At 49.7% G+C, this 12,763-nt stretch overlaps 1 protein-coding gene across 1 annotated transcript; it reads right to left on the reverse strand.

Annotated features, from left to right (window-relative positions):
- Positions 1-1,711: 1,711 nt before the first annotated feature.
- Positions 1,712-12,508, reverse strand: LOC308358870 (uncharacterized protein). Its single transcript, XM_080829357.1, has 3 exons — positions 12,252-12,508; positions 9,615-9,741; positions 1,712-6,018 (listed from the first exon to the last, which is right to left on the reverse strand). Exons 1-3 carry the CDS (start codon positions 12,342-12,344, stop codon positions 3,110-3,112), a joined length of 3,129 nt encoding a protein of 1,042 aa, XP_080685483.1. The 5' UTR covers positions 12,345-12,508; the 3' UTR covers positions 1,712-3,109.
- Positions 12,509-12,763: the final 255 nt, after the last annotated feature.

The following is a 12,763-nucleotide window of genomic DNA, read 5'->3' on the forward strand; positions in this document are numbered from 1 at the left end:
AAATTGTATGACAGAAGACATACAGGTGGTAAATAAACACATGAAAAAATGCTGAAAGGCAGAAATCCCTAGGAACTGCAGTTACAACACAGCACTGCACACGTGTTAAAAAGGCTGACATGAAAGACTGATCCGAGTACGTACTGTCAGGGACTGAAGAAACTGCATCTCTCACATATGCGGGGTGGGAATGCGATGGTGAACAGTTTAGATTCCATTTTGGCCCTTGGCCCTTTCAGGGAAATGTTAACACTCACCTACCTGTGACTTAGCCAATGCACATTGAGTTTTAACAGAAGAGAAATGAAACCTCTATCCGCGTAAGGAACCATAATGAAAATATATAGAGGGATTCGTTTGCGAAAGTGAAACACTGGAAGTAACCCAAGTGCTCCGAACAGATGAAGAGATCGATAGTGTATATATCCAGAAAAGAAAACAGTACTGTTGACTGAAAGGGACACATATGTAAAATGAACTCAGAGCCGAATGACCAGAGTAAGAAGGTGAGAGGGTGTCTGGGTGGTTCAGTCAGTTAAGCCTCTGCTTTCAGCTCCGATTGTGAGCTCAGGGTCCTGGGATAAAGGCCTGCATCAGGCTCCCTACTGGCAAGCCTGCTGCTCCCTCTGCCCCTCCCCCAGCTCATGCTAACAAGCAAAATCTTTAAAGGATGGAAATCCAGCTTGAGGAGGAATGGTTTCTTTATTCATTTTTAAGATTTTATTTATCCATTGTCAGAAAAAGAGAGAGAGAGAGAGAGGGCGCGCGCGCGCAAGCAAAGCAGGGGGTGCTGCAGACAGGAGAAGCAGGGTCCCCGCTGAGCAAGAAGCCCAATGCAGAGCTTGATTCCAGGACCCTGGGATCATGACCTAAACCAAAGGCAGATGCTTAACCCACTAAGCCACCCATGCAACCCAAGGAATGGTTTATCGAAGGCCTTGGGGACAGAAGCAAGACTGGGGCAACCTTAGCAGAAGTAGGACTCCACACTACCTCCACCAGTAAGACTTGCTTTTATAACCCTGGAGGCTGGGGTGTACCTGAGAGACAACCAGGGAAGAAGGTTCAGAACAAGAGTCTGCCATAGCTATACAAGACACTAAGAAGAATGCTGCCTAAGCGGGGTCACAAAGTTACATCCCTGGACTCTGGAATCTCCCGTTTTTGTCATTTTCTGGCGTGAACCACAGTGGCCTTGACATGTAAGCACCACAGAGGACAAAAGAATTCAGAGACCTTTGGATTATGTTCACAATGTGTATCTGAAAGTGGAGAATTTCTGTGCACACTGATCCTTCCCAGCCAGTCACTGCAACATCTGAGGACACGCTTTTTTAAGAGATACACACCATTTAGGTGGCTGATGTCTCCTCTACTCCCTAGTTACCCAATCATCTAGATTACCAATTACAGTCCCCCTGCCCCTGTGGGGTTCCAAGTGGAAACTGCACAGCCGGTCACAAGGCTCCCGTGAAAGATCTGGGTAGAGATTCCACTCAACAGTGCCCGGCAGCCTGGGCTATCAGCTGTGGACACACACAATATTCTTGCTTCCACAAGCACTGGAGAAGGTCTCAAGTGCTCCCTCTTCACGGTGACCTCTGGGCACACAAAGCTTCCTGGCACCCAGACCACAAAACCCAGATGTGGATCCGAGGAGGCTGCACTAGCTAGAACTGATGTAACACACCACCACACACTGGGTGACCAGACAACAGAAATTTATTTCACCCCAATCTGGAGTCTCGAAATTGAACATAAGGTGTCAGCCAGGTTAGTTTCTTCTGAGGCCTCTCTCCTTGGCGCAGATGGGGATCCTGTCTTCAGTCACCCAGGTGTGCTTGTACCCTCATCTCCTCTTCTTACGACACCAGCCATACCACATGAGTCCACCCTAATAACCCACTTCAACTTCATGATGTCTTTGAAGATGCTATGTCTAACTATCGTCATGTTGTGAGGTTGGGGGGGATTATAACTTCAAAATGCGAATTGTGAGTGCACATTCAGCCCATCAGATAGGTTTTAGAGTTAATGCAAATTAAGGCCCAGGCTGGAGGATAGTAATGTTGTATGCAGGTAGGTAATATCCACTCTGGGACACAATTAACATGGAATGCAATGAAATGTGCTCACTCGTACATGTGGGGAGCCCAATTCTGATTTCAAACCACTCCTTAGAGTGAACACAACACGTAAGATTACAGGTAATTAAATAAAAAAAGTCATATTAATGCATAAACATTTCCTCTGGAAATGCAGATTGGAAATTGATTGGAAATGCAACTGAAATTGCAGCTTGGAAGCTGCAAAGATTTATCAGAAGCATTTTAAGACCAACAAGTCCCTGCGAGATTTAGTCTTCCTGTGCAACTAACTGCCCAAAACATAGATCAGGTACTGATGGTCAACACTGGGTTACATGCATGACCAAAATTAGAAAGAAATGAAGAGACCTAATCACCTGTAATTTCCATCAGCAAATGACAAAGGATGGCAGCACTGTTAAGCATGTTGGGTGGTGACTGATCTACATTATTGGGACCATCCAGGTGGCAGAGATGACTTCTGCCATGGAATCTGGCAGTGACTTCTAGCATTAACTTCAGACACACCAGAACGCAATATACACCTTCTGAATTTTTTCCCAAAAGGCTGAACTTACGCAAAGTCACTCCACTGTAGAGAGTCAGGCGAACAAAGTTCAATTCAGGAAGGTGGCTTCCTCAAAAAGGTTCTTCTCCAGAGTAAATATTCTAAAGAAGGAAATGTTACCTTTTATGCTATTTTTAACTCTTTCTGTAGTGTGAACTCTCAAGTGTGGAATGAAGACGGATAACCAGCTAAAGGAATTGTGTCATTCACCTACTCGTGAGGCCTTGCTCCAGGGCTAATTCAGATTTTCATGAAACGTTATCTTTGAATTATCTCCCAAGACATCACATGCTAAACCTACTGCATTAGAGGATAGGGGTTGAACATACCAGTTTTTGTGAACATAAACATTCAGCTCATAATACTGCCCATAAGGACTCTATTTCCTGTGTATTTCCTCAGGTTGAAGGAGACTAAAGATTTAGCAGAAAGATTCCTCACAACACCAGCACCCCTAAGGCCTGTTGCTACTGTTAACTCTGTGATGATGACTAAGAGCACCACAACTAATAAAAGATTTCCCACATTCGCTGTAAGCAAAAGACTTTTCTCCTATATGAATTCTCTGGTGTTTTACGAATGTCGACTTACACTTCCAAGATTTCCCACATTCATTACACTTATAAGGCTTTTCACCTGAGTGAACTTTTATGTGTACATTGAGGCTATTTCTTCTGACAAAGGACTTGCCACATTCACTGCACTCATAAGGCCTTTCCCTAGAGTGAACTCTCTGATGAGAACGGAGGACAGAACGAGCAGTGAAAGATTTCCCACACTGACTGCACTCATAAGGCCTTTCTCCAGTGTGAAGTCTCTGGTGATCACGGAGGACAGAACTAGAGGTAAAAGATTTCCCACATTGACTACAATCATAGGGACTTATTCCAAGGTGACTCTGACGATGATACCGGAGGGCACAGCTATGACTAAAAGATTTCCCACATTCACTGCACAGATAAGGTTTTTCTCCTGTGTGAATTCTCTGGTGTTGAATGAACGTTGACTTATAGTTCAAAGATTTCCCACATTCATTACATTTATAGGGTCTTTCACCTGAGTGAACCTTGATGTGTACATTGAGGCTATTTCTGTGGAGAAAGAACTTGCCACACTCATGGCACTCGTAAGGCCTTTCTCCAGTGTGCACTCTTCGGTGAGAACGGAGGGCAGAACTAGAGGTAAAAGATTTTCCACATTCACTGCACTCATAAGGCCTTTCTCCCGTGTGTACTCTCTGGTGAGAACGAAGGACAGAAGTAGCTGAAAAAGATTTCCCACATTCACTGCACTCATAAGGCCTTTCTCCTGTGTGTATTCTCTGGTGTTGAATGAATGTTGACTTACACTTCAATGATTTCCCACATTCATTACACTTATAAGGCTTTTCACCTGAGTGAACTTTTAGGTGCACGCTCAGGCTATTTCTTCGGACAAAGGTCTTGCCACATTCAGTGCACTTGTAAGGTCTTTCTCCAGTGTGGACTCTGTGGTGATAATGGAGGGCAGAACTTGTGGTAAAAGTTTTCCCACATTGACTGCACTCATAAGGCCTTTCTCCAGTATGAAGTCTCTGGTGATCACGGAGGACAGAACTAGTGGTAAAAGTTTTCCCACAGTCACTGCATTCATAAGGCCTTTCTCCAGTGTGAACTCTCTGGTGAGACTGAAGCACAGAACTAGTGATGAAAGATTTCCCGCATTCACTGCACTCATAAGGCCTCTCTCCTGTGTGAATTCTCTGGTGTTTAATCAATGATGACTTACACTTCAAAGATTTCCCACATTCATTACACTTATAAGGCCTTTCACCTGAATGAACCTTTCTGTGTACTTTGAGGATATTTCTTCGGACAAAGGACTTGCCACATTCTGTGCACTGATAAGGTCTCTCTCCTGTGTGAATTCTCTGATGATACCGTAGGTCAGTCCTAGAGATAAAAGATTTCCCACATTCACTGCAAGCATAAGGCCTCTCTCCTGTGTGAATTCTCTGGTGTTTAATGAATGTTGACTTAAACTTAAATGATTTCCCACATTCATTACAATTATAAGGTCTTTCCCCTGAATGAACCTTTATGTGTACATTCAGAGTATTTCTTCGTAGAAAGGACTTGCCACATTCACTGCACTCATAAGGCCTTTCTCCTGTGTGAATTCTCTGGTGTTTAATGAATGCTGACTTACACTTCAAAGATTTCCCACATTCATTACATTTGAAAGGCATTTCGCCTGAATGAACCTTTATGTGTACACTGAGGCTATTTCTTTGGAGAAAGGACTGGCCACATTCACCGCACGCATAAGGCCTTTCTCCAGTGTGAAGTCTCTGGTGGTAATGGAGGACAGAACTACTGGTAAAACATTTCCCACAATCTCTGCACTGATACTGTCTTTCCCCTGTGTGAGATCTCTGATGATATGAGAGGGCAGACATAGACGGAAAAGATTTCGCACAGCAACGACACTTATATAACCGTTCTCCAGACTGAACCCTATGACTAATCAACAATGAGCTCCCACTAAGGGATTTTGCACACCCGCTACAAACATAACTCTTTCCTCCACTGTGCCATCTCTGGATATGAAGGGGGACAGATCTGCCACCGAAGGATTTCCCACATTTGCTGCACGTGTACTGCCTGGATCCACCCTGAGTCTTCCCATGTTCATTAAGGGGTGGAGGCTGCCCAAGGGATTTTCCACATGGACCAAACTCATGATGTCGTGCTCCAGTATGGTATCTCTGGTGCATGGCAAATAAGGATTTGTACCTGAATGTTTTCCCACATTCACTGCACACAAAGGACTGTCCTCCAAGGTGGATACCCTGCTCCCGAGTATCTGTGTGTCTGGGACCAAAGGCGTCCTTGCATCCGCCCCAAGCGCCATGACTGTTTCCGCGTTGTAACGTTGCCCTGCACTGGGGGATCGTGTGTGGCTTCTCCCCAGTACGAGTGGCCTCTTGCCCCAGATGCCCCGAGCCAGACAGCAAGTCCTTCTCCACCTCTCCACGGGTAAGGAGGGGCTTTCCCGAACCATGGGATCCCCAGCGCTTGACAGCAGAGGACCTGTCCACGCGGCTTCTGAATGGTTTTGCTCCCGCGGGATGCTCCTGCTGCTCCAACTTCCCACTGAAAGAAAATCGTTTCCCGCAGGCCCCACACCTCAACCGTTTCTGGTGGTTTTCTTTCCCCTGGAGCTCAGCCAAGCGGAAAATGTCTCTCAAGACGGGACCACACATCTCACAGGGGTGGGTCTTCCGGGAAGACGGAGCGGCCCTGGGCGTCCGGGGCTGGGCCACGCCTACAGAAGCGCTCGGTGCAAAGGGGGCCTCCTCGTCCTCTGCTCCACAGCAGCAACCTGAAGGCAGAGAAACGCTGGTGAAACACGTGCTGGCCGTAGCGCGGGGTGAGCCCGGCACACACACGCACCCGACTCACCTAAGCAGGATGTACAGCATGCTTTTCCAGATGAAGGAGACAGAATCCATTGGAAAGAGAGGTCGCTGTGCACTACTGGGCACAACTAGTCAGAGTACTAGGGAGAGCACACTAGGACAGAAAGCTAGGGTATGACACAAGAAGACAGCCAGAGCCTACAGCTTCTTCTTTGCCCAAAGGTTTGCGTAGGTCCATTTCTGCTACTGAGATTTGGCTGAGTAGAGGCTACAGGAGTATCCCACCCCAAGAAATTTACTTGGGGTCAAGGACAGTTGAGGGCATGTGAATATGTGACGGTAAAACTTTCAGGGGTGAATACTGGACTACACAGAAATAGCAGTGAGAGATACGGGTGCCATGTGGAGCCCCGAGAAGCATTAATTACCCCTATACTGGAAATCATGGAAGTACCAAAGGGTAGAATTCAGCAGTCCACAAACTGTCAACAGTCAGGAAGGAAAGACAGAAATGGGGTGTGGCCATCTGCACAGACACCACAGTCAGGTTGAAGAAGCTGAAGAAACTCAGTATGATCTGCACACAGTCCCGGTATCACACCTTCCTCCGCTGCCATCCACCAGAAACAGGCTCCCTATGAGCCCACCTGGTCATGCCTGGAGCACGTCCATGCTATGACACACAACGGACTCTTCCCTGGAAGCCTTCCTGAGCAACCAAAGGGTACCAGAAGCATACCAATACTGCAGGAAAACGGGCCAAGGGGACCGCCAGCACTGTCCTAGAGCTACTCAGGACACAACAAAGAAAAACATCCTATGTGACTGATGGCAGCAGGATGGCGGGAAAGCAGAAATCATCCCTCACCTCAACAAAAAATCAGTTCGACAGCTGTCACACAGAAAGACGGCTGGAGACTGTATTAGCACAGACACGTGCGATGTGTGAGAATTGAGGCCTGGGATGGCTCCATCCGCCCCGGGGTGGGTGCGACTGCGGCCCCTGATCGACACAGCCTCCAGCTTGCTGCTCCACAGGGGACACCGGAACACTGGCCAGCGAGTTAACCCATGTCTGAAGCCAAAGCAATTTCAGAAAGAAGATCCAGCTGAAGGCAGCACACTTGTGGTTTCAAACTATACTACCAAGCCATTGTTTTCACAACACGAGGGCACGGGCATCCAAACGGACCAGTGGAACAGAACGAGGAGCCCAGAAGTAAAGCCACACGTCTACCGATGACTAATCTCTGACAATGAGGCCAAGAATCAACCCTGGGGAAGAATAACCTCTTTCATACTGCTGTGATATCTGACTGTCCAAATGAAACACAAGGATCCTGGGTCCCCTGCTTGCAGCACTCAAGGAAATGAACTTCAAATTGATTAAGGACTTACACATAGGATCTCAAACCCTAAAATTCCTAGGAAAAAAACATAGGGAAAAGCCTCCGTAACCATAGTCCCGACAATGCTTTTTTGAGTAGGACATCTGAAGCATACACAACGAAAGCAAGAACTCACAAATGCCACTACGCCAAATTGAAAAGTGCAACTTTTCAGGTGCCCCAGAGCCAATGAAACACATCAGAGAGTGAAAAGGATGTACAAGTGACTAACACGTGCTCACAATCACCAATCATCAGGGAAACGAAAACCAAAACCACAAGATATCACCTCCTACCTGTTACAATGGCTAGTACCAAAAAGACAAGAGGTAACAACACCCTGGTCAGGATGTGCAGAAAAAGGAACACTGGAATACCGCTGCTGGGAATGTATACAGGGAAGTCCGTATGGAAAATATTAGGGACACCCAACAAAAACCGAAAATACAACTACGACCACTGCCATTTCTAGGTATGTATTCCAAGGACACAGAACCAGTATCTCCACAACCTACCCGAACAGGAACATCCACTGCAGTACTATTCACAAAGCCAACGTATGGAAACATTACCGTGTGTCAGTGTTTATACGGACAAATCGGGGGCAACCGCCCAACTCAGTCCATAGAGTACACAACTCCTGATCTCAGGGCGGTGAGTTCAAGCCCCACAGTGGGCATGGAGGCTATCTTAAAAAAAAGGAATAAAAAAATAAATAGTCATCTAGATAGGGAAATAAATAACGTGACAAAAAACATTTAGTACAGGGGCGCCTGGGTGGCTCAGTGGGTTAGGGCCTCTGCCTTCAGCTCAGGTCGTGATCCCAGGGTCCTGGGATCGAGTCCCACGTCGGGCTCTCTGCTCAGCGGCGAGCCTGCTTCCCTTCCTCTCTCTCTGCCTGCCTCTCTGCCTACCTGTGATCTCTGTCTGTCAAATTAAATAAAATCTTAAAAAAAAACACAAAACATTTAGTACACCCACGTGCAGGAATAGTCAGCCATAAAACTGCAGGCACCCCTGCCACTTGCCACAAACAGATGAATCTGAAAAGCACCACACTAAGTCAAACAAGCCACACAGCAAAACACAAACCCTGTATGTGGATACAGGGTACAAACCCACTTGTGTGGATATTTATTAAGAAAAGAAAAACGTCAAACTCAAAGAAACAGAAAGTAGAATGCCACAAGCTAAAGACTGAGGGAAATGGGGAGACGTTGGTAAAGATACGACTAACATTCACAAGATAACTTCTGAGGTTCTAACATACAGCACACTGACTACAGTTGCCAATATTCTATGGAACACTTCAAATTTGCTATTCGAGTAGATATTAAGCTTTAGAACCACCAACAATAGAAAACGTAATTGTGTCAAGCGATCCTGTACTGATCAGGTTCATTTTGTTAGCAATTTCATAATGTAAGGGCACCTCGGTGTCTGGGTCTAGAGATCAAGGCCTGCCTCAGGATCCCCGCTCAGCATAGTCACCATGGGTTTCTCTCTCTGCCCCTCTCCTGGCTCTCTCTCTTCTCCCCCCCCCACTCTCTCTCTCTCTCTCTCTCTCAAATAAATAAATAAATAAATCTGAAAAATTCATAATGTATATCAAATCATTATATAATATAATTTCAATAATACAATTTTATTTGTAAATCATACCTCACAAAGATGAATGGAGGGTGGCAGGTAAAAAAGCGATGTAAACACCACAAGAAGAACCATACAGGGCAGTCTTGAGAAGTAGCCCATGGTTCACATAAGCAGTAAACATGCCCGTGCCTCCAATTTCAGGCCCAGGCAGGCACGGGGAAATGTCACCTAAGGGAGGGGTCAAAACCTAGGCCATCGATGAGTCACGGACCTAGATACAGGGTCCCAGCCAGGGAGAGGGCAAGCAAGGTGCATTCCATCAGCCTCAATGCAGGACCACTGGCCTCCGATCTTAGCCGATCAGGGCTCAGCCCAGCGGGTCCTGGGGCTGCGGGCGGACAGAAGGGCACACCAACAACTCAGGGCCAGCAACAAAAGCAACTGCCCAGCAAGCTGGGGAAGCACGCAGGGAACACAGTCCACACCAGAGAAGGACAAACCCTGCCCTGGAGAGAGGAGGAGGGCAGTCCGCAGGATACAGAGTCCAGGGCAGGTCAAGGGGACGCTGAGGGCCTTACCCAGTGACGATACAAGTGCAAAGTTCTCCAGCATCACATGGTGGTACAGCCGTCTCTGAGCCTCATCGAGAAGCCTCCACTCCTTCCAGGAGAAGTACACGGCCACGTCCTCAAAGGTCACACCACACTACCAGGAAAGGAAAACACGGAACCCTGAGCATTCTCTCTCTGAGAACCCACCAGACAACCCACACACCCACCCCAGCCTCCCCTGCCAGCCCGGCTCCCCTCCTCAGATAAACACCAGGTCCTGGTGCCTCTAATGCTGCGCTCCTCTCACCTTCCCACCAGTCACTGTTCAGTGCTCAGCAATGACACGCAGGGGACACATGGAAGCAATGTGTCCCTGCAAGTCCCATCCCCCTGCCACGATATTCCCATGGAGTCTCCCAGGGCGAGCCCTCAAGACAGCCAATTACAGGCCCTGCTCTGCCAGGAAGTCTGCAATACCAGGGCCCTGAGGCCCTTAGCTCACACTTCCTCTCCAGCTCTACGTGATTCTGTAGACTGTACCTCTCTCATGTCTTCAGACCCCACAGATGAAAGCCCACACCTTCCAAAGGATTCTCCCTTGACTCACACTTGTCCTTGTCACTTGACAACCAAAGGATGTGTGGCAAACACAAACAGGTTCCGCTATCACCCCAGCACTCCCAAGGATCCCAACTGAGGGAAAGCCTCAAATGCTGCTGAGAAGCCTCCTCCCCTGCCTCTAATCCTCCCTGCAGTACGACTCTCACAATCTCTGTCAACCTAGGATCCTCCTACACCGTCTTCTACTCCCCTACTACCCATGCTGGCCCCCCACAGTTGGGAACCAACCATCCACTACTGGACCTTTCTGAAAACCCCAGACCTAAGGATCTCCCTGCCGGGCACTGAAAACCATAAATGACATTTCCCCAGACCTTTTCTGGCAGGAAGACTCTGAAACACTCCGGATGCCATAAAAGCTGACCACAAAATTCTGGTGAAGCCCTAGAACACTGAAGAGAGAGCAGCTCCAGCCTCTCAAATGCTCACAGGAGGGGCCGCGTGGGTGGCTAAATGGGTTCAGCATCTAACTCTTCATCTCAACACTCGTCTCCATCTCATAGTCCTGAGTTCAAGACTCGTGTTGGGCTCCACACTGGCAATGGAGCCTACTTAAACAAACAAACAAACAAACAAAACCCCCCCACGTCCTCAGCTATCTCTTGTCCCATCATCCCACGGAAGGCTTGTCCATGTATCTGCCAGATCACTGCCTCTCTCCTTCACCTGCGTTCACAACGCCCAGCCACCCACCCACGTGTTGAGCAGGAAAACCACTCTTCAGCACACTTTACTAGGTCCCTCTGACCTACTAGGAGCATCGCCATGACACTCTGCATTCCCTTCCCAAATGTGATCCAAGCCTCCACCCTGGTCCACACAGCAGCCGTCACTTTTCAAACTCTCCATCATGAATTCTTCCCCCCGTTTCCCAAAATTTCCTGTCCAGCTGCCCACTCGATGCCATCACTTACCATTTTCTGAAACGTCTAAGTCGCCTAACACTGTGGAAACAAGTTCGGACACCCCCAAAGGTAAGCAACTTACTGTTAACTTCCCTCGGGTTGATGGGACTTTCCCTCCCTTCAGCCGCTAGAACTGTGAAAATTAAGGATGGGAAACCTCCCTAAACCTGGGTCGGGAGGTTGCACTGGGGGGAGCTCTCAGACACTACCACAGTGGGTGGTATCAACTGCGGGCCCAACAGAAAGAGATGGACTTGAACTTATCTGGGGATACTACTTCACCCCCCGCCCAAGACAGCCTCTGCATGATCGCCCCACCCAAGAGCTCAGCCAATGAGAAGCCACTATACTTCGACCTCCTAGTTTAGTCCCGCGGACTTGGGAGTTCGTAACAGCTTTCCCTCCTTTCCTCAAGAAAAAAAAACAAAAAACCCCAAAAAACCAAAAGGACGACCTCTCTCTTCTCCACACTGGCTACTGCTGTGACTCGGCTTCTTCGGTCCCAAACGCTGATCCCTGTCGCTCCCACAGAAACAACATCTCTGCGGGTAAAATCTCTGCAGTTTCTCTTCAAGCGTCACCGACCAATAGCCCCGGGGTTCCCCTCACTGCCCCCGTTCTCCTCTCCCCTGCGGCACCCACAATTCGCCTCAGCCCTTCCCCGAAAACACACCAACAGCAGCCGGTTCTCCGACATCCAGGGCGGACACGGTGGCGGTCCGGGCCACTACCTGCGACCACCGCGAGTCCCTCCTCCTGCGCGCTCACCCCCGGCGGCGGCGCTTCTCCGCGGCCCGAGAAAGCCCCCTGACACCCGGGTCAGACCACCTCCCCTCCCCGCCAGCAGACACGGCCTCGGCAGGCGGCGACGGCGCCGGCCTCACCCGCCGCGCCGCACCTGCTCCTGACAGAACCAAGGCGGCCGCGCCGTCCCCCGTTGGTGGCGCGGGCCCCCTGCAGCCCCCGCCCCGGCGGCCCCTCAGCCCGGAGCCCGCTCCCGCACGGGCCCCCGCCCACCGGCGCCTCCCTGTCCCGGACACCGGGGCCGGGGCCGCAGGGCCGCGAGCAGGGGCCCCGCGCTCGGGCCTTCGGGGTCTGGGTGGGGGCCGGCGGGGAGGGCCCGGGGACGAGCGTTTACCTCAGCCGAGTCCCTGGGCGCGGCCGCCGCCATCGGACTCTGTGGGCGAAGCGGAGCCGGGATCTGAGGGAGGGGAGCGGACACCCGGGCCATCAGTCTTTGTCTAGGCCTCGGTACGCGGCAACTCGAGAGTTGTCACAGAGCCTCGGGTCCCCAGTCTGCCTTGGAGGGAAGAGCCTCCACTCACGTCTTCTCCACTAGTCACCCTTCACAAAGTGCGTTTCCGAACCTTCCCAAGTAAACAAACGGAAAAAGAGGCGGAACGCCGCAATTGGCCGGAAGTCCCGCCCTAGCGGATGCGCACGCCCAGAAATGCCTCGTCTCGTTCTCTCATTGGCCCCTTGCTGCTTCGTCAGCGCCTAGGGTCTTCCGGGTCGTGTGGCTCCCAGAACTCGGGCGTTCTCAGAAAAGGGGGGTCTTCTACCCTGGAGTTGGGCGCTGCGGTCAGGTCTCACCCTGAGGGCTGCCGGAAAGTGCTGCCCCTCCCCAGAGGCACCGGACCGCATTTGGTC

Source organism: Martes martes (genome assembly GCF_963455335.1).
Source record: "Martes martes genome assembly, chromosome: 17".
Taxonomy (NCBI): Eukaryota; Metazoa; Chordata; class Mammalia; order Carnivora; family Mustelidae; genus Martes; species Martes martes.

Bases quoted from the DNA above. Each gene is read 5' to 3' on its own strand.
- LOC308358870 (XM_080829357.1), bottom strand. From the start codon at position 12,344: ATGGCCCGGGTGTCCGCTCCCCTCCCTCAGATCCCGGCTCCGCTTCGC. The intron at 9,742-12,251 runs GTAAACGCTCGT...CTTTCCTGGTAG, and splicing joins CGCCCAGGGACTCGGCTGAG to TGTGGTGTGACCTTTGAGGA. The intron at 6,019-9,614 runs GTAAGGCCCTCA...CTCTGCCTTCAG, and splicing joins TGCACTTGTATCGTCACTGG to GTTGCTGCTGTGGAGCAGAG.